Below are 26127 nucleotides of genomic sequence, written 5' to 3'. Positions count from 1 at the left end.
CATAACCTAATAACCAGTAATTACCCATTTCTAAAACACATCAAATGAGTCCAAAACCACAAATCAATTACGAAATTCCATATCATCATTAAACAGGCACAGTCTAACCTCAAAACCAGAAACAGACACAAACCCATTTCATCTATCAATCAATCCGAAATCGGACCGAACAACCTCAAACAACCAAGACAAACAAAAACCCAAGAAACCCAACAAATAAAGATCTAACCTCAAAACTACTCATATTTCCCGAACACAAAAAAATAAAGTCCAAAACCACAATTCAATTATAAAATTCCATATCCTCATTAAACAGATAAAGTCTAACCTCAAAACTAGAAATAAACACAGACCCATTTCACTTCTCCATCAAACAAAAAAACCCAATAACAAAAGACCTAAATTCGCATAATCTAAAACCTGAGCTTGGTAAAGAACCACCTGTTCTTACCAGTCTTGAACCGCTCCTCGAACCGCACCTTGGTCTCCTTCGCAGCAGTAACCTTCTTGTCACGTGATTGAAGAACATCTAGGGTTACAACATCCTTGAGATCTACATCTAGGGTGTAGCGAGTAGGCATTATGTGGTTGTAATTCACCAGCTTTATGAAGGCCTTTACGCGAGATTTCTTCGCAGTTTTTTTGGCAGAATCCTTTCGAATTACCTTCTTAGGGTATTTTGCCACTCCGGCAACGAGACAGTGGCCGTACGGACGATCGCGGGTCCCATCGTCGAACGATCGGACGATCACCGCTTTCCGGCCGGCAAATCGGCCCTGCAGGATCAGCACCGCCTTGTTCTGCTTCAGAAATTTCACCATTTTTAAGGGGGTTTCTCTCTCTCTCTCTCGCTTCAGAAACCCTAGAATGTATCAAATGAGTATTTATATGATGGGCATAGGGTAAAGAGGTTTTGCCCTAAAATCCTAGCCCTCCAACTGGATATTATGGAAACCTCTATACATCGGAGGTTTGGATCATTCTATGGAAATCATTTTTGGGGCATGAACTGTTTACCTTGTGGGCCATTAAATGGACGGTTTGGATCGTCCTATGGTGGGCCATACGGCACTTTTAAACAAACATATACAAGTTTATATGGTCTAAGCCCTTATAGCCCCATATTTTTCAAAATGTACCGCGAGGACCACACTATAGGATGATCCAAACTGTCCTTATGATGGGACACAACGTCAATAGGTTGTGCCCTAAAAAAATCATCTCCGTAGAATAAGCTTAGCCCTCCGATCTATAGAGGTTTCCATAATATGCAGTTTCTTTAAGATTGGAGGGTTGGGAACATCCTATAGAAAAGAGTTTTTGGGCACAACCTATATACGTTGTGGCCCATCATGGATGGGTTGGATCATCCTATAGTAGTAAAAAATACTGGACTATAAGGGCTGACAACCTAAGTGAGTTGTACGCCGAAAATCATTTATCGGAGTATTAGGATCATCCTAAGTGAATGATTTTTGGGTCACAATCTATTTACAGTGTAGCCTAACAAATGAATGGTTTGGATCATTCTATGGAGTGTGCCATACAGTGCCTTTGGGCCCCACCCACACACCTTACAAAATCTCGTATAAATAATTATGGGGAAGGGATATGTTTGCCATCTTTTTTCTAGTGTATTTATTGCTACTCTTTTAACCAAAGGTTGGATCCAGGCTCCCCAGTGCAAATTCAGTGAGGATAGGCTCCACCTAGGGGTGTAAACGAGCAGAGCCGAGCCGAGCTTGGCCAGGCTCAGCTCGGGCTCGGTCAGGCTCGGCCAGGCTCGCGAGCCTTATCGAGCTCAGGTTATATTAAATTCACACCCCTCATCTTCCCTGGACTGTCCTATCTAGTGTAATTTGACTACTCTTTTTACACTACGGGCCTACGGGGGGTGGTCCAAGTAACAAATGAGGTTCTAAAAAAGAAGTGACATCTTTTGTCTCCCCTTTCACTCCCTGGACAACCCTTTTAGTGTGTGTATATATATATAAATATATTAAATTCTTAACGAGCCGAGCCGAGCCTGGCCTAACTCGGGCTTTGCTCGTTAAGCTTAACGAGCCTGACCAGCCAGCTCGGCTCGGCTCGTTAAGGATTCGAGCCGAGCTCGAGCGAGCTTCCGAGACCGAGCCAAAATTGACACCCTTAGCTCCACCAGACGGCCAAGACCCTATTTTTACCTCTACTACCCTTTGATGTGCTTATGGGCCGCTACTCTTTTAGTCTTTTTATACTAAAGGGGGTGACACGGGGAGAAAAGTGAGGTGAGTATATATTAAGGATTGGCCCCAATAAAGGTATATTTAGGGATGATTTTGCCTCTTTTATACTAAAGGGGTTGGCACGGGGAGAAAAGTAAGGTGAATATATATTAAGGATTGGACCCAACATTAAAGGTATATTTAGGGATGATTTTGCCGGTCCACATTTTTAGATCAGCCGCCTTTAACAAGCTTTACCCACCATGTTAATGGTTTGAGTTATGAAAAGCAAGGAGGCACAAAAGAGAATAAATGGGCTTTCAGTCTATAAATTCCGTATTTGCTCCCTCAAATGGGTGGATTCCCATTCTTAAATTATTGACTTGATAGAATTTTGAGAAAACCACATTATGTCGAGAGAACATTTCTACACACTAGCTTAAAATACAGTGGAGGCCCACATTGTTTGGGTGATCCAGACCATTCTTTTGATTGGCCCTCACACAGGTAGGGTGTCCACAAAAATCAGCTCCATAGATCATCCTAACCCTTCGAACCGTGGAGGCAAAAAATGGACAGATTTGTGAAGGTTTATACACGTCCATTTGGGAAAGAAGTGCTCCTCAATTCTGAAACAAATAAAGGGCAATGAATTGAATCATTAGAGGATTTAAGGATTCTTCAAGACTTTTGCAATGGATGCATATGCTTGCATTCCGAATTTCTTTTCTTGAGCCCTTCCTAAGTATTTATCTTTTTTACCACCACCATCCATGCAATGAATCAAGTACTCTTTCTAGTGTAATTTTTATTACCGGGGGATTGGGAATTCATGTTGTGGGATTTAAGTTTTCAACCTTGAACCCTCTCCTTTATATCATTTGGAAGATCATTCACCTTTTATTTGCTCAACTAAATCTCTCTACAGATCAAGATCAAATCACAGAAGGAATTATTGTCTCTCCTGAGATCTCAATTCATTGCTCTGAATGAGACCATGCTTGCACTCATCTAATTACTTCCTCATAAAATTATAGATTTTATGACTGATCTTGAACTATTAAATTAATTAACATCAATTGAATTTCATATTATACTTCAACAATTTTAACATTTTGTGGTTGATCAAACTCAGAACTTGTTTTGGAATTGATCTTCACTGAGCGGACCTTCTTAAAAGGATTTCTCCCCTTTTTCTCTGGGGAGGCATGGTTAATGTCCTCCTCTGTTGTTTCTTATTCAATATATTAAGAAGGTCCGCCCCGGGCCAATACCAATTCCGGGTTAAAAAAAAAAAAACTGGTTTTTGAATTGATTGTGAAGAGTAATTAGCTGAATGTGATATTGCCACCATAACATCAACGCTGTTATTGTACATATACTCTATCCCCTGTCTGGGCGTTGTTGGTCATATCCAATGTAGGCTTTTCGGATGTTCCAATGAGAAGAAGTGACTCATGCTAAGTTGATGGAGTAAAAAGAGGTAGGACCAGATCGAAAACAACTTGGGTATAAACAGTGATGAAAGACACGAGGGCTATGAACATAACAGAGAACATGACCTTAGATATGAGAGAATGAAAGAAAATGATCCATGTAGACAAACCCAACTAGTGTCAAGATTAGACTTAGTCAATTTGGGCTGGGTAGATCCTTTCACCTTCTTCATGAAAATTTTCTAAATGATTCATTAGCAGTCCCCAACTAGTTTAGGACAAAGGCTTAGTTGAGTTGAGTTTCCACAAGACGTGTAAGTCTTTTCATTTTCGACGAGATAGTGGTATTTTTTGTCATTTTCGATGAAGTACGTGTATTTTTACCATTTTCCATTACCTATAGATAGTTTGTCATTTTCTATGATAAATGGGTAATTATGTTACTTTCTATTAGACATGGTTATTTTTATTATGTTTAAGAGATAGGATTATTTTATCACTTTATACGCGGCAAAGATGTTTTAGTCATATTTCACGATATATGACTTTTTTTTTAATCATTTTATGAGTTATAGGTATTTTGGCCATATTTGATTAGGAGATTTGCTAGGGACAATCGCAGAAGGCATTTCGAGGATGGTCTGTTGCATGAGAGAGCAGCCACATAGGCTCACTTTTCAACATATTTTGTCTTTATTCATTGGGATGGCTGCTCTCACGTGCAACAGACCATCCGCGAAATGCCTTCTGCGATGGTCCCTAACAAATCCCTTTCATTAGATATGGGTATTTTATTATTTCCCATTAAGATCGGAGGGATGATTTAATGGGTTACAAACTATCTATTTTTTGAGCCCTCAAATGAACGGTTTGGATCCTCGTAAGAAGTGGGCACAAGTCACAACCATACTTACTGCAAAATACTAGACGTCACAAGCGCACACCATATAAAAATCTCTACAATCATATACAGCACACGAGCAACAAAAAAAAAAAAAAAAGGAAGGCAAGAAACTCAACGGCATCTTATTTCGTCATAAAAAGGGGAGAGGAAAAAAGAGGGCAGAGAGAGAGAGAGAGAGACTTTACATCTTTTACACTTTAACACACGAATTAAATGAGGAATGATAGATGCAAGGGCGCCCTTACATAAAGAGCAGGAAAAGGGCCATTTATTGGATCGATGTCATTGAGTGCAACCGAATTTACTTTTTCAACAATTTTAAAAGATTACATAAAATAATGTGCATCCAATCAAGAGCCCTTTTCCGGATCTTTATGCAAGGGCTCCCTTGGATGTTGCATCCATGGTTTGAAATTTTGGTTTCGATACCGGTTTCGGTCCCCCGGAAAAATGAAATTTTGACCGTAATTTCATGAAACAAAGAAAACTATATTTCATATGGTATAAAATTTTGGCCGAAATTTTGAAAAATATTAACATAATAAAAAAAACAAGTTTTTTGGGTGTAATTTCAGAAAAAACGAAATTTCGTTTAAAGGTGATTTCGGTGTCAGTCTTCGGTAAAATATAAAAAAAATAAATTAAAAAAAAAACAGGTTTCTTGGGTGTAATTTCAGAAAAAAAGAAATTTGGCCCTAAATTCAGAAATGTCGGCCGAAATAAAATTCCGAAATTTCTGTTAAAGGTGATTTCGATGTCGGTCTCCACCGAAATCCAAAATTTCGGATTTCGGTCGAAATTTAAAACCATGGTTGCTTCTATAATTCCTCTAAAAAAATATTGAGAGAGAGAGAGAGGACTTAAATCAGAAGCAAATGAAAAACCAATATTTTTCCTTCCACAAAAAAAAAAAACCATTATTCTTCTGAAAAAAATAGAAAAGGAGATGGAAGCAAAAATAAAACAACTCTTTCCTTCTCAACTGGAGATTGAGAATCTCCTTGGTTGTGCAACTTTGGGGGAGCAAAAATCAAAGGGCCCAACACTTTTCAAAGAAATAATTTTCTTCCTTTTTCTATTTCATGCTCCCCTACCCACCACGTCTTTCAAAGAAGACAGTTGCGTTGACAGAAAAAAATATCAAGTCTTTTTCAATTTTCTAGACCCTTCTTGGTTCCATTAAAATCTTCTATGGTGTGCGCCCCATTACTGTCGACATTATAAAGCATGGCCTTTCATGCCCAAACAAAAAATAAATAAAAATAGTCCAAATAAGAGGGGAGTTTTCATGCGGTGTATCATGTAAGCCCGTGTAGTCCAGTATTTTCAGAGTGATGATTTAAACCATCCATTCGTTGGGCCACAACTTAACTAGCTTGTGCCAAAAATCATTTCTTAGGCTGTTTTTTTGGTGTAAGCCCGACTAGTCCAGCCTTTTGTTTTTCCTATGATCCAAACCATCCATTTCATGGGTCATATCATAATTCATAAATAGGTAATAGGTTGTGTACAAGTGTAAGCCCCGATAGTCCAGTATTTTTTCAAAAAAGTACTATACGGACAACACCATAGGATATCCAAACTGTTCATCTGATGGGCCATTGATAATTAGATTGTGCCTCAAAAATCATTCCCATAGGATTATCCTAGCCCTTTGAACTATAGAGGAACCCCATATTATGGAAACCTCTATAGACTGGGTTGTTGGAACTATGGGAATTTTTTGGGCACAACTTATTTACATTGTGGCCCATCAAATGGGCGGTTTGGCTTATCCTATGTTTTGGCACAAACAATACTTTTTTGAAAAATACTGGACTGTCCTATATAGATCAAAGGGATAGGATCATCCCATCGGAATGTTTTTTGGGCACAGCCTATTCACATTGTGGCTCAACAAATGGAGTGTTTGGATCATCCTATGGTGTTGGTCGTACAGTACTTTGCAAAAATACTGGACTACACGGGCATACACCATATAAACAGTAGAAAAGAAAAGCAAAAATCCCTCCAAATCCCAAATCGATACAAAAAGCCAGATATTTGGTACTAATAACAATTCTCTAGGTATGGATTTTTCTAACAACTCTTCTGCAATCCGTGCAAGCTGGCGATTCCTGTTGCTTCTGAAGAGATTCCTGCTCTGATTTGCCAAATGGGCAGTGTGGGAAAGGCTCTATTAGGGCACTCACACTCTTCAAAAGACCCTCAAATTCAAGACCCACCTCACAAACTTTATTACTGGTTGGTGAGTCTCTTCAAATCCCCTTCCAAGATTGAATTTTTCATTCATTTTGATACTTTTTTTTTGTATTTTATCTATGCATGAGTAGGTACATCTCACCTTTATGGGTTTTGCTTCTTTTGTTTCTGCATTTTGTGGGTTTTGGGAAGAAGGGGGAAAAAGCCATTTTGATTGTTGGGTTGAGAGTTTTCTCAACTTTCTCGATTTGGGTTTTGTTCTGCCTTTGTATTTTCTCTAATTCTTCTTGTAGAGAAACAGAAAAATATGGGAAATTTGATTGGTATTCTTTGATTCATCTTTATTGCATTTCTTTTCTGTTGAACCCATTTTAGATTCTGTGTTCGGTTTATTTTGGCCCTTCGGGGAGGCTGTACCTCTAGTCCTACCTTGCATTTCTCTTTCTTGCTCTTGCAAAAACAGAAAGAAGATGACTTTTTTTAATTTTTTTGGGAAATGATATGAGCACAACCATGTTTTAATAACTGCACTAATTCATCTTGTCTTGTATCATTTAAGGAGCTGTCAAAGGTTATTATAGTTCCCAAAAGCTCTTACAAGGCAATTTAATTAAGAAAAGACAAGCCAAGTTTGTGCAATTATTAAAATATCCTTGTGCTGATATCGTTTCCTTTTTTTTTTTCTCTCCTTTTTCTGTTATAGAACCCCAGTTTTGGATTCTGAGTTGATTTGGTTTTGTTCCTGTGGAGGGAGTAAAGTCTAGATCCTTGCATTCTTTTTTATTCCTCTTACAGAAAACCAAAGAAGATGATGTATTGTTGTTTCCATTACTAGCTTTTTTTCTTATCTGTGTTTCTTTGTGCCCCTTTAAGTGACTATAGTCCTTGTTTTACCTTCACGATTTCTTGATTCCCGATACCGAAATCGGAACATCGATGTCATTTTGATTGAAGATCTTTGTTTGCCTTTTTCTCTTATACAATCTCATTTTTAAAGTCTTATCTGGGTTCCTACAAAATCTGATCTGCCTTTTGAATAAAGGGATTTTGATACTTTGTTTTGGTTTTTGAATTTTCATTTACATAATCCTTGCATAGTGTCGGGTTTTAGTCGTTTCATCATGTGGTGGGACAAGTTCATAATAGTTGTTTCAATTTGCTTCTATTTGATAAACAGTAGACACAACTTTTTGACTTTGGTTTCTTTTTTCATCCAAATATATGCTTATGATTCTTCGTTTGTTTTAATCATTTTGAATTCCAAATGTTAAATCTTAAAACTTATCTTGGTTTCTGCCTTTTTATTTGGAGTTATTTATGTGAAACAACCAATTACTCCAAAAGCTTAATCTGTTGGAGTTGGTGTTATTTAATCATTTATACTTCAACACTCCCCTTCACATGTGGCCCCTCTTTTTTTGGGTAGGCCGTACACCTGAATTTTTAATATCAAGGAGTTGTTGGGTTTTGAACCCAGGACCTACCGTAAGGCAATAGCTCTGATACCATGTGAAGCAACCAATTACTCTGAAAGCTTAAGCTGTTAGAGTTGTGTTATTAAATCATTTATACTTAAGCAATTTCATCTTTAGTTTTAAATAGTGTTAGAGATTCTTTGATTAGTTCCATGCAGGTTTAGCGAAGAATGGGCATGGGCAAAACTTTGGAGATAACGGCACATCACTCTGGATCGACACAGTCAGATGAATCGGCTTTGGACATGGAGAGGACTTTCTGTAATCACCAAAACCCACATTCCTCAAGTCCACCACCTCTGCAAGCATTTGCATCGGGCGGTCAGCACTCCGAGAGCAACGCCGCCTACTTCTCATGGCCAACCTCTACTCGATTGAATGGTGCAGCTGAAGATCGTGTGAATTACTTTGGGAATCTTCAGAAAGGAGTACTTCCCGAATCTCTTAACCAGTTGCCGGCGGGGCAACAAGCGATCACATTACTTGAACTTATGACTATACGGGCATTTCACAGCAAGATCTTGCGCCGTTACAGTCTGGGTACAGCCATTGGCTTTCGGATTCGACGAGGTGTGTTGACTGAAATACCGGCTATTCTTGTCTTTGTTGCCCGGAAAGTTCATAGGCAATGGCTCAACCACATCCAATGTCTACCCTCTGCCCTTGAGGTGAGTAAAGTGAAGTGTTTGTGGTTATCCTTTGAGAGATACCTTTTTTTTTTTCTTTGTACCATAACTTTGCAATTATGCATTATACAATGTCATGGCTTCGTGAGATTTCTTTTCATTATGTTCTGATTAGTTTTCTACAGCTCATGTTTGACCATGGAATTTAAGTAAAATTTTGATGCTTTAAATAGGGACCAGGGGGTGTATGGTGTGATGTGGATGTTGTGGAATTCTCGTATTTTGGTGCACCAGCACCGACTCCCAAAGAGGAACTATACTCTGAGCTTGTTGATGGCTTACGTGGAAGCGATCCGTGCATAGGGTCAGGTTCACAGGTAATACACTATTGCTTATTTATTCAACACCTTTCCTGTTCTTATATAGCTGTTTTAATGGTCAAGAGAATAAAGGGTTATCTTTTGATGCCAAATATTTTGTGTATGAAGCTTTGTTATTAGAAGTAGATAAAGTTTGCAAAACAAACTAGAAAGATAGAGGGTAAGGACATAAAGCGACATCTAGGCAAGAATGCTCTTTGTCTTGCATATATGCTATTGACACGGTTGAGTTTTGCATTACTTTCCTAATGAATGCCGCTCATTTAGACAGCGAGCTGATTTTGCAAGTTTACTCAGATGGCTTCATCGGGGAGTCACAAGCTGATATGAGTCATTTTGAAACCTTTTTTTTCCAATTTGAATTGAGCCTCTCATTTTTCATCTGCATAAAAAATTAGCTCTTTGTTGCATGAGTACAGATACGAGTGTCGGAATCCGACGTGGGTATCAAGTGTTGATATGGCTAAAAAAAGGGATTCATGGATTCATCTAAATTTAATTCTTTTACATTATAATTTGGTTATATATTTGGAATTTTGGTAGGTTAAGTAAATATAATGTTTTATTTTCATATAAAAAAAACTTACTTTTAGGATAGATAAAGCTTATAACACGTCGTAATTTCATAATTATTATAGTATTTAGAAAAAAAGAGATTTAAGATATTTAGAAGTGTGATAGTGCGGGCTCCCACACTCGCGCACTCGGACTCTATGCCCGCCCGCTCTTGCAGCGCTTGTTTCTTTTTTGTCTTTTTCTTTACATCGTTTTCATTTCTAACTTTAGGGGCCCTCGGCTCTATCACTCTTTGAAGGCGTTCGTCAATGAAAATCAACGGAAGGACATCCTTTCTTTTACCTCCACGAGACCCCAAGTGAGTCGGAATCTCACGTGGCTTGACTAGAGTCACCACCTAGGAGAGGGCCTAGGAGGCTAGGACCCACATGTGGCTCCGTAATCACAGTCTATGTCTCCTTTTGATCAGATTCATTGCATGGTTACAAGGAACAGAAGGTGTTAGGCACCGTCCCTGCGACATGCATCCTTTCTTACACCTCCACTGGTCCCTGAGCGAGCCGGAATCCGATGTGGCTTCACTAGAGTCGCCATCTAGGAGAGGGTCATCAATCCTCATGGATCACATTATCCCGAATGGATTCATACTTAGGCTAAAGATTGATGGTGGTCATCAATCCTCTCAGGATACGGTTTCTCTCGCATAGAGTGACAAGGGTAGACAAAGACAATGGGATTTGACTACAGTTTAATGCTATGAGTGTAAAGAGTTTGGACACTTAACATCCAATTGTGAGAAGAGGAACACCTGCTCGTATTGTTGCTGGACGGATCACATTATCCCAAAGTGTTTCCAATGACCCGAGGCTCGTGGAGGCACATGAGAGTAGCGTCAGAGCGCCCCAAGTGGCGGTAGTATCCAAGGGCCTCCACGGTGCGACAATGGTTCTCATGGACCTCCTTGAGGCAGCAATGGTGGAGCCCAACAAACCTAGCAAACTACTGCACATGCTATAGGCATAGATCAGACAACATCTACGAATCATCCCTCTACAAATGCTATTAGAAGATGATTATAAACTATTGGAAAAGCTCTTTCCAGTGCCATTTGAACAACCCTCTTTGGTACTAAGATTTTTTAGGTAACTTCGAATGTTTCATAGTTTCGTGCCTTTTCTCAATTTCCTCTTCATGATCGTGGCGTTGAGATTCTAGTGCCTTTAATCAATTGACTGGAGTGCATAAGAGTCTTTCCATTCGGTCAATCATCCATGTATGTTAAATTCTGGTTTAATCATGAAAAAAGTTGATGCTTCTCGAGTTTCTTTTCCTTCTCATTGTGATACAAGTTTACTTATAAAATGTACTCAATTCTCCTTTTTTTAATGGCTATAAAATATCTTTTCCCACAAGCAACCATGTTACCACGACACCTTTTAAACTAGTACATAGTGCACAAATTTCATCTCTTCAGGGACTATTTTGTTACATTTCATTTATTGATGATTTGTATATAGTCTATACATGGGTCTATCTTTTTTGTGAAAAATCTAGTCATAAATGTATTTCTCATCTTCCCTAACCTGCTGAAAACTGAAAATGCAATTTCAATCAGCTAGTAAGATCTTCCATTGTGATTAAGGGGGATGTCTCAAATTCCCTAAGGTTTTCACCCCTTATTTTGATTGATATAGCTACTCTCTTTTAGTAAGATCTTCCATTCTGATTAAGGGGGATGTTTCAAATTGCCTAAGTTTTTCACCCCTTATTTTGATTGTATACCATTCAATATATGTTTGCTTCCGAGTACATCTGTGTGTGAGAGTGTTACTATTTTTAGGAGGGGACTTCATTCGGTTTGGAGAGAGGGAGGGATGGCATTAAACCCCTTATTTTGATTGATACACCCACTCTTTTTTTTCTTTGCATGTAGGGGTGTGCATACCATTCAATATATGTTTGTTTCTGTGTACATCTGTGTGAGAGTGTGTTACTATTTTTAGGAGGGCACTTCATTCGATTTGGAGAGAGGGAGGGACGGCATTCAGTTTAGAGAGAGGGGGTATAATAGGCAAACTACTATTAGTTTGTAACGAGTGATTTTAGTAATGAAGGAAAATTTATGGGTATTATGGTTGAGAAATTTTGGTGAAGGGGTTTTTAATAATTTTCCCAACAAAATATGCCAAAAATAAGTAGATTAAAAAGTATACAGGAATCTGCTGTGGAAACTGCGTATCATTGCATTTCTGGGACCATAAGACGAAAAAAAGAACATTGGCTGATATGGATGTGGGCGGCCCAGTGCACGAGGCTCCTGCCATTGCGGGGTCTGGGGAGGGCTAGATGTACGCAGTCTTACCCCTGCTCTGCAGAGAGGCTGTTTCCCTGACTCGAACCCATGACCACCAGATTAGCTATTATGGATGTAACCACTGATATTCTAATTTCTACGCATTGGTTTGGCCACCGGCTGATATGCCTGCTGATGCAAATATTTTAAACCTGGAAAATTATAGGGGAATGCACAACCAAGACAGCCTCCCAGGACAGTCAATCAGAAAAGGCCACGTGTCCTGGTTGTTTCAATGAACAACCGGATGAACTGTAACTCGGTTTCTCATTAAAGCAGATCAACGGGTAAATGAGACCTGTTCTCACTGGCTCTCCCAAGGTTTCATCCTGATTGTGCGTCCCCTAGCATAACTCTTTAACCCTTGCATACATTGCACATGACCACAGTTACAAGATAAACCTCATTCCCATAAAGTGAACTTTAAGTATTATGTCATTATTTATCCGTTTCTATTGAAAATGCACTGATATTTGTTTGTTTTGTTTTGACTTCAAGATCTTTCTTATGGTTTGGAATCCATTTATTATCAAATCCGAGTGTGTGTTTCCATGTTCATGTTTGTCATTATTTGGCTAGTTGATCTCCATTCTTATATTCTTCAGCTATCAATACTATTGCGTGCATATTTAGGTTGCAAGCCAAGAGACATATGGAACTCTAGGTGCTATAGTGAAGAGCCGAACAGGCCGCCGGCAAGTTGGTTTTCTCACGAACCGGCATGTTGCGGTCGATTTGGACTATCCAAATCAGAAGATGTTTCATCCTTTACCGCCCAACCTTGGACCCGGCATGTATCTGGGTGCAGTGGAGAGGGCAACATCATTCATCACAGATGATCTTTGGTATGGGATTTTTGCTGGAACAAATCCAGGTAATATGAGTCACTGGGTCCGTATTATTAGTGCCACTTGTTATAATTCTGCAAAGTTACTCACAAACTAGCAATTATATTTTATGAGGTTGATAGTCTTTTAGGATGTAGCAGTCTACTTGGGTTGGAACCTTTTCTTGTGATCTACTAGAACCTCATGAAATGAATCCTATGTGTCTAATTTAACATTTTGTTGATGGTTTCATGCGGTTCTTAGTTAGCAAAAATGGTGTTTTTTTTCTTCAAAAAATGCCGTTTAAAACTCGTTTTAATGGTTGCCGTTTAAAACTTTTAAAGCCAAAAAAAAAAAACTTTTTGAGGAAAACATTTTAAACACGTTTTTTTGACCAACTTTCCAAATTTATCCCTACTATATTTTGTAAATTACAAATTTTTAAATGCATTCTTTGTGTTTCCGTTTTTTATTACGTTTTTTTAACCAAAATGGTATTAAACTCAAATTTTTGCCATCCCGTTTTATTGCCGAATCACGTTTTGCTAACTATGCTCCATACATGCCCATTCCTATTTGATGCACCTGCAGAAACATTTGTGAGAGCTGATGGGGCGTTCATTCCCTTCGCCGATGATTTTGAGATCTCCAATGTCACCACTTCAGTAAAAGGCGTGGGTGAAATTGGCGATGTCATGGTTGTGGACTTGCAGTCTCCAATCAATAGCCTCATTGGTAAGCAGGTGGTGAAGGTTGGGAGAAGCTCTGGTTTGACGACTGGGACCGTAATGGCATATGCTCTGGAGTACAACGATGAGAAAGGAATCTGCTTCTTGACCGATTTTCTTGTTGTGGGTGAGAACCAACAAACGTTTGACCTTGAAGGTGACAGTGGGAGCCTCATTCTCTTGACGGGAAAGAGTGGCGAAAAACCACGGCCAATTGGTATCATATGGGGTGGAACAGCTAATCGTGGGCGATTGAAGCTTAAAAGCGGTCAAGGTCCAGAGAACTGGACTAGTGGAGTTGATCTTGGGCGCCTTCTCGATCTGTTGGAACTTGATCTTATCACAACCACTGCTGGTCTTCAAGGTTTGTGCTTGTTGCTTTCTAACTTTTCTTGGCGTGCACTTATGTCACAAATATCTTCGATATTTTCGCGTTTTTATCACGTCATTTTGATAAAATGATAAAATCCCAAAATAATCTTGAGATTTTAAAATTTTAGCAATATTTTCATTTTTATCAGAAAATATTGCGATAATATAACAATATTATCCCAATATTCTTACGATATTTTTTATTTTTTATTTTTCTTAAATTTTATATATTTATATATTTTTAAATAATTTTATTTTTATTGTTTTTTACTGATATAAACCTGAAAAAATAAATTTTATTGTTTTTTACTGATATAAACCCGAAAAATAAAATAAAAAATACCCCAAGCCTTTGCCGAGAAATTCCCGAGAACGATATTTGTGGCATAGATGTGGACATTCTGATTTTGTTTTATAAAACGTCTAACTTTTAGAGAAACTCCTTTTTCTGAAAATTGAATCTTTTCCACAGGACAAGTCTGATGGTTTCTATATATGACTTGTGTTTTATAGAAGCTATGCAAGACCACCGAAATGCCCCGGCAGTAGGCACATTGCCGAAAGACAAAATAGAAGAAAATTTGGAGCCTCGGGGTTTTAACATGCAAAAATTTGCCATGGAAGGCGCTTCGAGCTCTAGAATGAACCCACCTTTTGCCCAAACTGAGTTCCATATAGAAGATGGGGTCGAGGCAAATCCCAACGTTGAGGAGCATCAGTTCATTCCAAGCTTCATCGGCTGGTCTCCGTTACATAAAGATCAAGACGCCAACCGTGAACCAAATAACCTCTCTGCGTTGAGGAATGTCACCGGCGAAGAAGACCTTTGTGTTTCGTTGCAGTTGGGAGAACGGGAACCCAAGAGACAGCGGTCGCATAACTCATTTTGCTTAGAAGAACCAAGATGAAGTTTGTGTCACTTAAACGTAGAAACCACCCTATTGGTTATTTAGCCATCATCAAAAGGACTTAAAGAATGTATGGATTGAGTGGATGGTTACTGTTTTATGTTGGCAAAACCTTGTTACTTGGGTCCAAATGGGCTAAATTGGATCAAGGGGCTGACAAATTCCAGAATCTAAGTTAAAAAAGATTGCTGTTTTGGGCCTTAGAAAACACAGGATCAGAAAGGAGCATTGGGAGATTATGAAATGATGAGAGGAGAGCAGTTAATGGTCAGAATTTCAAACTAGTTTAGTGGTTTTGCAGTTTTGCATATTTTAAGCAGCATATAGATACTTTGCACATACAGATATTTAATAGAAAATCTTCAGGTCAACTTGGTTGTTTATCCCTAGTAGCTCAAGTTCCATTTTGATGTATTTAAATGATATTATCAGAAGAATATATTTCTCTTTTGTTTTGGGTGAGATTCTACTTCTAGTCTTTTTTTACAGATTGTATTACAGAAGCAATTTACAGTATTTATGGAGTGATTCAAATAGATTGATCTCCCAAGAAACAAAGCATAAAAGGGGAAAGAGAGAGTGGAAAAAAGGAAGCAAGAAAACCATATTCTGAGAAGTCTCCATCCATCTTCTTTGGTTTATTGATCAAAAGGGGAAATAAAAAACCCACCCTTTATCTCCTTATTTTGCCACTTTCCAGCTCTTTTCTCGCTTTCTGGACGTTTCCCTATCCCCAATTCCCCATTCATTGTTTGGTTGCTAAAAATTCGAAATCTCAGTTCGGTAAGTCGGTGTTCCAATTGCTGGCATGTAAGGCAGTTATAAAATTTTCCCATTTAAGGCGTTATTTGGATTCCAAGAAAAACATTTCTGAGGAAAGTTTTTTATTGGAGGGAAATGATAAGATTATGGCTAATTTAGAGGGACATTATCATACTGTCATAGATAGAAGGTCACTCTAAGCAAAAGTAGAGGATCTATTCAAGTTATTTTTTTTTTCCACGTATAATATAGGAACTTCTGGAAATGTTTTTTTTCTTTTCAAACTTTTCCAGAAAATTTCCACTGCATTCTATGAAAACTTGCAACCCTACCAGAACCGGAATTTTTTCTCTTGGAAACAAATTTCCATTAGTTTTTCCAATATATTTTCAATGTTCATCACTGTCCATTGGGGCGTCTTTGTTGGTTTATAAATTAGATTGGGTGAGAGAGATTAAAGGAGACTAATTTGTTTCATCACTATCCATTGGCCCTGTTTGTTTTGGACTTTTAAAACCTATTGTGAGTCCAAAACTGATTATTAGACTCCAATTTAAGTTTAATCTTGAGTCCACTAATCAGTTTTGGACTCACAATTGGTTCTCAAAATTGAAAACAAACAGGACCTAATTGTTATTTGCATGTGCTTGGATTGGAAGTAGCCCAAATCAACCCTATATAGTTAAGTGGTCAATTAATAGTAAGAGCTGTGTCATGTGAAGAACTCTATCAAATGTATTTCTATAAATCTAAGATTGGTCTTTTGCTGCCATCTAACTGATCATCAGGAGATCAAATCCCATCAGAGATCTGATCATCCAGAGAGGCAGTAGAAGATCCATCCCCATATGTCAGCATATCTGCCTCTAACATTCATCACACAAAAATTTGCCTCTATTTTGCCTTGAAGCATTCATCAAGGTGTAAGGTCCAATTGAGTTCGTACCTTTTCAGTTCGGATGAACCCGAATCACAATATGATGAACCCAAATCACAACATGAACAGTAAAAGAAAAATGCAAATTGAACCAATTAAATGAATATTAGTTACAATGCCTATCTGACACAGGAATATGAAAATACCTACTGAACTATGCAGAGCTATGTTTGACAACCTAGGAAAAACATTCCATGTAAAAGTTGAGAGGGCGGGAAAAAACTCCTAAAAATTACGAAAGCAACAAAATCAAATTAAAGTGGGTACTTTCTTTTCGAGATTGTTTCACATACAACCAAGTGTAGCCTGGAAATCAGCATTTCAGTATTTTGTGATGGGCTGAGATTAAAATAAAAAAACATGTCTTTTAATCTCAGCCCTTGATAGAAAAGTGAAAGGCTGAATTCCAGGGCGATGGAGGCGAAATTGCCATTTTCTTTTCGCTATACTGTTTAGACGCACGTAGTACCCTCGTAGAGTAGTGGTGAAAGTAGTCAACTTGTAAAATCTTGGAAAAGTATTGTCCAGGTAAATCCATGCGAGTAGTGGTATGTGTTGTTTGGATGCCTGTAAATGACTCGTAGAATGCTGGAAAAGTACAGTAGAATGGTCTCTCCACTCCCACTAACTCACTCGAAAAAAATGCCATGAAACAATTCAAGGATAAAAAAGATAAAACAGTTGCACTTGGCCTATGATTCCTGTACCAAAAAGCCTGAAAATTTTTATTCTGAAATTTATGATGGTCTGAAAAGCCCATAAGCTAATGCCGCAGGCATGAAACAATCAAGAACCATGAAAGAACCCAGCTACTGAACAGCAAAGATGGCATCACCTGACTGTACTCAGTGTTTAGCATCTTCTTCTTCACAGAATTTTGAGTACTGCTCTGAGTTCATCAAGGAACTCACCTCGCCCGAGTTGCTCTTCAACCTTTATGATCCATCCATTATCATATGGGGCTTGCATTCACCTGGGTAAACAAGATAAAATATTATATCAATGTCCAGCTTTTAGAAAAAGCCCACAGAAAAGTTATCAGTAGCGAGAATCAGGGATGGATGCATTGAATTATGAGATGCTTTCTGCTCATCAAGTTTATAACATAATTCAGCTATACAAGAAAGCGTTCTTACAAAACAGTGCAAATTTCACCTGATAAAGAGCGATGCGAACTACTGAAATAGCTCTAGTTTTATAAGAACTTGAACAGAAGAGTTTACAATGCCCAAGACCCCCATGTCCCCTCCACTAAAGTAATGCAAACAGAGACTCCCATATACTCTTAAGTAGAGAGAGACCGGTTTTTAACTGGGCATGGCCGGTGCCTAACACCTTTTGGCCCCATAATCAGAAAGAACATGCTTATTTGATGACAGTCCGGTGCTAGCCGAGTCACTTGGGCACCCTTTCATCATCGTTCATGGGATACCACCATTCTAGCAGTGGCATCAGATTCCAACATATAAGAGATTACTTCTGATTTTTGTTTCTTTTTGGATGGATTTTATATGGGTTTTAAAAAACCTCAGTTTTAATTATTTAGGGAATGATTTTAGGTTGGGAGTTTCTATTTCTAAATGTAATTAAGATCTAAGTTAAAATAGAAGTCTTTTGGGCCTGTTTTAAAGGTCTAAGGCTTTGTTCTTCAACCCAGAGGTCGGAGGTTCGATCCCAGCTTACCAACCAAAAAAAGTTGAAGCAAAAGGTCTTCAGCCTAGTTTTTTTTTTCTTTTTTCTGAATGGTGAAAAGATTTCATTACTGAAAGAGAGACTGAGAAGGTCCCAAATTACAGCAAATCAAAGGAACAGAAAAAGAAAGAATAGTACAACAAAAAAGGAGTTAGGGAGGAAGAAAATCAAACAACTCTAAACTCTCGTGTGAAATTCTTTCCCTTGCCAATTTGTCCGCCTCCCCATTGGCCAATCGCTTGACATGATGAAAGGATGTTGAGGCTGACCCCAATCTATCCTTTATCTCATCGAATAGAGTAGCAAATCTCCAAGGAGCTACCTTTGAGCCTCTTAACCACCTGATGACATTAAGTGAATCCCCTTCAATCTATACCATGTTCGAATCTACGTTGTGGAGCAATTATATTCCTTGATGAATAGCCCAAACTTCCGCCTCGTTTGCATCTGCTATCCCGATTGGACCTCTAAAAGCCCATAATACTACTCCTCCTTCATTCCTTAGCAGACCTTCAATACCAGAGGGCCTTGGATTTCCCAAACTAAAGCCATCAAAGTTTAGTTTTAAAATCCCTTGGGCCGGTGGTGACCAAGCCTGAATAGTTTTGGGTTTAATGCTAAAGGCGTCACATATCTCCCCCCATCCATGCCATAATTCATAAGCCGATACAAATCTGAAGCTTCCTAGGGGTTTTTAGCCTGGTTTTATGCTAAGAGTTCTATTATTTCCTCTATTGTTCTCTTTGAGGCAGCACTATATTCTTCTCTCAATAGCTTTTATTGATGTATGAACTCTGTTTTTGTTTCCAGTTTGAATTTAGTTTGGAATTTGTGTTGGTTATTCTATTTATGCTGCACCAGTAAAAGCATAAAACATAGAAAAACAGAAAGGGCAGTTCACAACATCGATGAGACTTGGGGAAAATTGTAAATTAATGAAGAGAACCTCATAGAAGAATAATATATCTAAATAAACAGAAACTCGCTATAAAAATGTGCATAGTAGTTAAATTACCAATATATTTAAAATGTGCATAGTATTTTACATTCCATTAATTCCTCTCAGGAAAGGGGGAAAAGCCAATGAATTTGGTAGTTAAACGTATCTCAATCTATAAACATTTCCACAACAAGAATTCCGAAACTAACTAACTGCTGAATAAGTTCTAGAATTCTAAAGACAGAAAGGACTATATCGTTTAATTCCAAGAAGGTCATGTGATGGAAGAAATCTACTAGAAACTTCCGCAATGCAGTCGTTTGAGGGCTCCATTTCTTGGTCATGAACAGTGCTTGATTATTCTAGTTTAGTGTCTTTCTACCTTCAAAACGGTGTTTTAAAAAAAATCAATAAATCACTCAAAAAACTCAACAAGTCGTTTGTCGATCAAGACCTAGTCGAATTGAAGGAAAAAATTGGTTTCTTCAGTACAGGAAATATTCAATCGAGTAAAAGAAACTTGATCGAGTTCTTGACATATATCGAATATTTGAAATAAATTAATCTGCACATAGGTTTTAAACCTCGAGAAACTTGATAAGAATACTCAAATGAGTTCCTAGGCGATTTGAACTTTACTGTCATCAGCCCGAGTTGAGTAAACTGGTGATTAAACCCCTAAAGAAGGACATTAAAGGCCAACATGATTGCATGCTTGTGTGTGCACGCGCGCGTGCACATTTCAAACACTTTGATGGACCCTTTTTTGTAAATACCTTCCTTTTATTAATAAACTTTTGCTTTCAAATTAATACCAACAAAAATAACAACAAATAAGATTAGTAGCCTGCTTTCATCATGGAAATTTTGGCAAACATCACTACCTAAAGAGATTCACCAAAGACTAATAATCCAAATCGGATACAATAATTGTGAAATTTACAGTATAAAACAAAATTCTCCTTACGATTCAGATATTCCCAGACATTTATCGTAGATAGATTATCAATGCATTGAGTTCTCATTCAAAGAGGCCCCCATGTTAATTTGCACCTTTGCACAGATACGGTTGAATCCCCATACCACCGAGAATGTGAATCAGATAGCCTGAGTAAATTATAACATCTATGAAAAAAATTTCAGGAAATTTGCATTTTACTATTTTAGTGCCAGGAGTTTATGAACAAGAATGCCATATTTTGAGCCATCATATCATCAAATATCTTATCAATAAGGCGCATAACTCCAAAATGAGGGATTTCATTTCAAGATATTATGAAGTGTTGGTTAGCATAATTTTTTACAAGAAAAGCTGGAATTAGATTACTCACCAAACCTAGAGAGCTGCTGAGCTCCTCATTGACTTCTACAACGTTTCCTGAAATGGGAGAGTTGATATCACTGGTTGCCTTGAGTCCTTGACACTTTCCACTGCACCAAAACTGGTTCCTTGTGTTACAGAGGCACCGACATCTGGCAACTCAACATATACAACATCCCCTAAATGGTCCTGTATACAAAGAATATGGTTTGATTAATAATCTATAGTAAACCACACTAAACCGGTATGATAGGCATTTGAGAGACTACATAACATGAACTTGGGTGTTAAGCAACCAAGTCCACTATTGCTTCAAAAAACAGAGGACTATTGTCCCATGATTTTAAAGATAAAACAGACTGCAATTTGAAAACAAGCATGTTAAACCACACCAAATATAAGTGTACATGATCCACTAATCACTTACACGAGTACACTCACCATGAGGTATTATAGCTTTCAGTCGCTAAAAGAAACAAGGTAATCATTGTTCTAGCACTGGAAGTAGATAACAAGCAAACAATAGTAACCTGAGCATGGTCTGTTATTCCTATGGTAGCAGAAGTGCCATCCACTTTAACCCATTCATGAGAGTCGGCGTATTTCAGATCCTTCACAACTGTAAACACAGAAAAAAGAGTCTCAATTAAAATGGAAAGACTTATCTACAGAAACAGAAGATTTGAACCAATGATTAATAACTTGTTTGAGTGCTCAAAAGATTGGCATGTTGGAACAATTTGATTAAAATGGGGTCTGATTACAACAGTAACTTACTACATTAGAAACCGAAGAAAACTCTATTAATAAGTGAAAAAATCAAGCTTCAATCAATTTGATAAAGCTTTTATATTATTTTTCCACAGACCTTTGAGTATATAAACAGCTGTGTGGGTAGCATTGATTCTAACACCACTCCAACTCCCCATTTCCTTCTTTTTTTGAAAAGGAAATTATTGTTTTTTTTTTATGGGCAAGCTGGGATTGAACCTCCAACCTCTAGGTTGAAGAACGAAGCCTTGACCATTGAGCTAGAGGCTCAGTCCTTCCCCATTTCCTATTTCTCTATCAAAACTTCCAATTTAGTAAAATTAGATTAATTGTGTCAGGTTTTGAGTCCTTAAAGGTGGTGGGCCATCCAACTCATGGACTTAAGTCTCCTTTCTCTCTCATCTCTCATCTCCTTTGGATCAAGGTTTTAAATTTCGGTTTCGGCACCCATTTCGGACCCCGTCGAAATCTGACCAAAATTTAAAACCATGCTTTGGATTGAAAGCAGTCCTCACAGGCGGCGGGGCATTGCAACTCATGGACTTAAGTCCCCTTTTCTCATGTAAAAGCAATCAGCTGACCTCCTCAGAGTTTCATGTTCAAACAAGAAAAGAAGGGGAAGAAATAGCAGCAAAGGAGACGGAGAAGAGAATAGAAAGAAAGAGAAGCACAATCGGACCTAGAAGCCACATTTTGGGTTGAAAACTGGAGGGTGTTGTTGTTTTGATTTATTATTATTCTTAGTAAGTTTTATTTGAATTTAGGATTAAGTTTTGAGATGGTTTTCATGGGCTTATCGAAAAAAGGTGAATAAAATTGTGAGGGTTGTTTGCTTCTAATTTCTGAATTTGGTCATTTAAGTTCTCTTCAGGAAGTTCTCTTCAGGGTTCAAGTTCAAAAAAGAAAAAAAGAATAGAAAGTTTAGTAGTCAGTATTTTAAGTTGTTTCAGATTGATCACAAAATTATTTTTGTTAATTCCAAATTGGAATAAGAAGTTGGATTAGGAATAGAATTGGACATAGAAATAAGATTTGAATTAGAAAGGAATGAGTTATAAATAATTTCTGTCTAAATGCAAACTTTACATATATTGTAAAAAACCTCTATTACTGAATTTTGTTTTGAGGGGTTAGTCTAAGTCTGTTGTTCTGTCTGTTTGGATGTTTTCCTTGTACAGGGAATTGCTCCATTGTTGAGATTCTCTACACCACATTTTCCATAAAACAAATGAGACTTGCAGATGGTTTGTCCTAGTACACCCTTTGTTTTAGTTTTTGATAAATAAGTATATTAAAACAAAAAAAGAACAAGTTTCATATCATGCAAAAGGATAGCAGTTGGATAAATGTGGATCAATAACCCAATTTAATATCTACATGCCCTGTTTGATTATGATCATTATATTAGACATAAAATCAAATATCAAAAGAAAATCTCCAAAAAAAAAAAACTAATCTAGGCTTAATCAATGACAAAATTTAGATTAAATAATAGAATTGAACCACTTAAACAAAAAAGAAGAAGCAACAATCTATGCATACACAAAACCCATATCCTAAACCAAACAAAAATAAAAAACCCAAAAAATCTCAAAAGGAAAAAAAACACCACTAATCTCTACATTAATCACTGTAAAACTTTTAATGAATTTTAGAAGAAAAAAAAAAAAAAGTCCCTGCTTGGATGCCAAGAATTTTGTGGAAAAGTTTGGAAAGGAAAAATATTTCCAAAATTTCCTACTTTTTTTTCACACACGAAGACGATAATTGGAACCATTCCTATTGAAACTTTATTTAGAGGGACTTATAATATCCGATAAAATTAACCTAAATCATAACATATCCCTCTAAATCGTGAAAGAAAAAAAAACCAAGAAATATTTTTCCATCAGAAATATTTTTCTTGCAATGATACTTAGCTAAAGAGCACATATACAAGGTTTAGACCATAGGCACAAAAGAGAATATAGAAAAGGAAAAGTGGGTTAAAAAGGGTAAAGATTTATCAGAAGCAAAACCCCTGTGAAAAGTAGAGATGTTGAGAAAAGATGCAGCTCGTGAAGCCCACAAACTCGACGCCATGAAAAAGAACTCCTTGTACACTGCTGAGAAAGTGTCTTTTTATGGGGTTTTGATAGAGAAAAAGAGGGGGCTTTGTATATATGGAAAGAGATGGAAAAAAATTGACTAATATACATTCCTTTGATATTGGGGGGGTTGCCATCAAAGCCCAAAATATTTGCTTGCAGATCAAGCAAAGAACCCACCAACCCAAAGTTGGTGAGTTTGAATTTTTTATTTTTTATTTTTTTTCTATGCAAAAACAAAGTGTGCAAATTGGAATACCTATTGGTTGATCCTGGCCGTCCATTTGATATGACCCATGTTGGATCTCCGCTAACTCAAAAGTCCTAAAAAAGCCGTGCCAATCAGACAATTCTAAGATAATGTTGCTTATTAGCCATCAAGAGATTTAATTGGATCTTAGGATTATCTCTATTTGGCATGATTTTTGGGTAGTTAGAGATCCAACATTAGCTGTATCAGATGAGCGATCCAGATCAATCCAAGGTAGTGGGCGTGCCTCATAGGACCCAGTGTCCTAAAAATCAAGTCAATGTATGCTTCTATAATACAATTAAGGCCTGCCCCACTATTACATTTAAGCTGATACTCCACGTATTTGTCATCAACCTTGTCCAAGGGGCTAGGATCATCCGACGAGGGGCTAAGATGAACACGTCCTTTGTAAGGCCCTTATACACAATCGGACTGCGAGTCCCAAACCAATTATTGGACTCAAAATTAAAGTGCTCTTTATTTTAGATTGTGATACCCTATTGTGGCGCCCAAACACCCAAACCGTTTACTGGACTCAAAATTATGCTTAAATTTATGTCCAATAATTGGTTTAGCACTCACATTCGGTTGTCATAATCTTAAACGAACAGTGCCTAAGGAATCTTGAGTCCAATAATCGGTTTGGGGGTCACAATTGGCTGTCACAATCTAAAACGAACAGGACCCGAACAATTTTGAGTCCAATAATCGGTTTGGGACTCACAATCGGTTGTCAAAATCTAAAATAGACAGTGCATAAGGGTTTTACATCAACCAGCGGGGTCATAAATACCATACAAAAATAAGGTTGTTCGTACTACATACAAATGACTCCATGTGGAAATGGCAATTATGCTTCCAGTGTTGCAAATGAATGGGTAAAGCAAACTTTTTGACCTTAAGTTAGGTTTGATTGGTAGAAGAGCAATGCAACTATTGAAATAAGAGACTATCTGGATAGCTGGAATTTTCTGGGAAAGTTTGGAAAGGAAAATCTTTTCTGAAATTTCCTACGCTTTTTTTTACACATGGTAAAACATTACATGAACCAATCCTGTTCAATTTTTATTTAGAGGGCCTTCAATTTATGATGGTATCCCTCCAAATTAACAATAATCATATCATTTCCCAGTAAATCATGGAAAAGAAGAAAAAAAATCCAAGAAAAAGTTTTTTTTTTTGTCAAAAATGTTTTTCTAGCCATCCAAACAGGGCTGCTGATATCATTTGCCTGGTAGAAAATTATAAAATAATGAGACAAATGTCAGAGTTATATACAGAATTAAATATGACAAAATTAAACAAATAGAAATTTAAGGCCTCTTTGGATACCTCTAAAAATTATTTGAATATATAATGTTATAAGTAAATGGTTTTGAAGTTAAATATGATTATTTGCAAACAATGGTCGTAACACCTTTAGAAATGGGGATTTTTTATGCATGGGGGAAAATTTTTGGCAAATGGTTTTCAAGTTAAATATGATTATTTGACCTATCTACAATGTTTTTTTTTTTTTTGCATAGTTAATGGCTAACGCATAACCCATAGTATTATTCCATTTGCAAACAAGAATAAATTTAAATAATTATATTTTCAAATAAAAACAATTTCTGTGGCATCCAATGAGGGCCTTAGCCCCTATGTAATAACCTTTGAGAGCTGTGTAAATAATAAAAGACAGGATGTGTAAGTGCAATTGTATGAATAAAGAAGTGAAGGTGAGATTAAGGTAGGGAGGACACCCCGTTGGATTCACATCATCAGAGTTCAATTAATATTTTTAGGGAAGTGATATTTACATCCCTTTTGATCACCCAGTGCCAGTGTACGAGGCAATCAAACCCACTGGATTTTTCTAACGTCAAGTACATTAGCCCCCTTCAGTCATTGATAAACTGGAGCTGGGTGTCCCTAGTGATCAAAAGGAAGGGGCGTAAATATCACTTCTCTCTTGTTAAGTGTTATTATAAATGCACTTACCTAATTGGATTGTGAAAAAATGCATGGAATATTTGTTTACTCGACGTGAGAGAAAAGGAGAGAAGAGGGGTGTTGACAGAGAGATTTGAGAGGAGCGTGAGTGAGGAGAGCATGTAAGAGGGTTGGTAAACAAATAAAAAAATCTTTATTTAAAATATGATTTTTGTTTTTCCTATTTCCAACCCCATCCCATACTTTCCTCACTCACCATCCCCTCTAATCTCTCTTTCTTACCTCTTTGTCCCTCTCTTACATTAGACATTCCATGATTTTTTTCATGGTTGCCAAACATGCTCTGAGAGTCAGAAAGAAGCAATTTTTTCTATCTATCTATAATATGAGGAATGCTAAACTCAAAGCAAAAAAGGAAGGGCTCTCCCATTGGTCAATTTTCATTTATGAAAGTTATGGTTGTAATTTTATGTGCCATCATAAATGGAAATTGACCAA

The 26127-nt window shown here is 37.4% G+C and overlaps 3 protein-coding genes across 8 annotated transcripts; 1 reads left to right on the top strand and 2 right to left on the bottom strand.

Moving 5' to 3' along the window:
• Positions 1–264: 264 nt before the first annotated feature.
• Positions 265–872, bottom strand: LOC143846135 (large ribosomal subunit protein eL27x). Its single transcript, XM_077354556.1, has one exon. It carries the CDS (start codon positions 819–821, stop codon positions 414–416), a length of 408 nt encoding a protein of 135 aa, XP_077210671.1. The 5' UTR covers positions 822–872; the 3' UTR covers positions 265–413.
• A 5665-nt stretch (positions 873–6537) lies between these two features.
• LOC143892539 (protein NARROW LEAF 1-like) lies at positions 6538–15393 on the top strand. 3 transcript variants are annotated; one of them, XM_077397246.1, is made up of 6 exons: positions 6538–6792; positions 8380–8889; positions 9081–9224; positions 12730–12970; positions 13515–14015; positions 14537–15393. In XM_077397246.1, the coding sequence occupies exons 2-6, from the start codon at positions 8392–8394 to the stop codon at positions 14929–14931; spliced, it is 1779 nt and encodes a 592-aa protein (XP_077253361.1). In that variant the 5' UTR covers positions 6538–6792; positions 8380–8391; the 3' UTR covers positions 14932–15393. The 3 variants fall into 3 exon arrangements, with proteins under 3 accessions (XP_077253361.1, XP_077253360.1, XP_077253362.1); XM_077397245.1 differs by having other exon boundaries at positions 8370–8889; XM_077397247.1 differs by lacking the exon at positions 6538–6792 and adding an exon at positions 7470–7559.
• Positions 15394–17157: 1764 nt separating this feature from the next.
• LOC143846131 (glycine cleavage system H protein 2, mitochondrial-like) lies at positions 17158–23592 on the bottom strand. Of its 4 annotated transcripts, none has more exons than XR_013234663.1 (4): positions 23373–23592; positions 21025–21202; positions 20594–20772; positions 17158–17603 (listed from the first exon to the last, which is right to left on the bottom strand). XR_013234663.1 is itself a non-coding variant. In XM_077354549.1 (4 exons), exons 1-3 carry the CDS (start codon positions 23434–23436, stop codon positions 20629–20631), a joined length of 297 nt encoding a protein of 98 aa, XP_077210664.1. In that variant the 5' UTR covers positions 23437–23574; the 3' UTR covers positions 17158–17603; positions 20594–20628. The 4 variants fall into 4 exon arrangements, 2 of the variants coding, with proteins under 2 accessions (XP_077210664.1, XP_077210665.1); XR_013234661.1 differs by lacking the exon at positions 23373–23592 and adding an exon at positions 23096–23341 and having other exon boundaries at positions 21114–21202; XM_077354549.1 differs by having other exon boundaries at positions 21114–21202; positions 23373–23574.
• Positions 23593–26127: the final 2535 nt, after the last annotated feature.

The sequence above is a fragment of the Tasmannia lanceolata genome, unplaced genomic scaffold, assembly GCF_043159265.1.
Source record: "Tasmannia lanceolata isolate RefF3 unplaced genomic scaffold, GAP_Taslan_0.1 ptg000015l, whole genome shotgun sequence".
Classification (NCBI taxonomy): domain Eukaryota; kingdom Viridiplantae; phylum Streptophyta; class Magnoliopsida; order Canellales; family Winteraceae; genus Tasmannia; species Tasmannia lanceolata.
The sequence above is the reverse complement of the archived record's forward strand: the minus strand, read 5'-3'. Positions and strand labels throughout refer to the sequence as shown.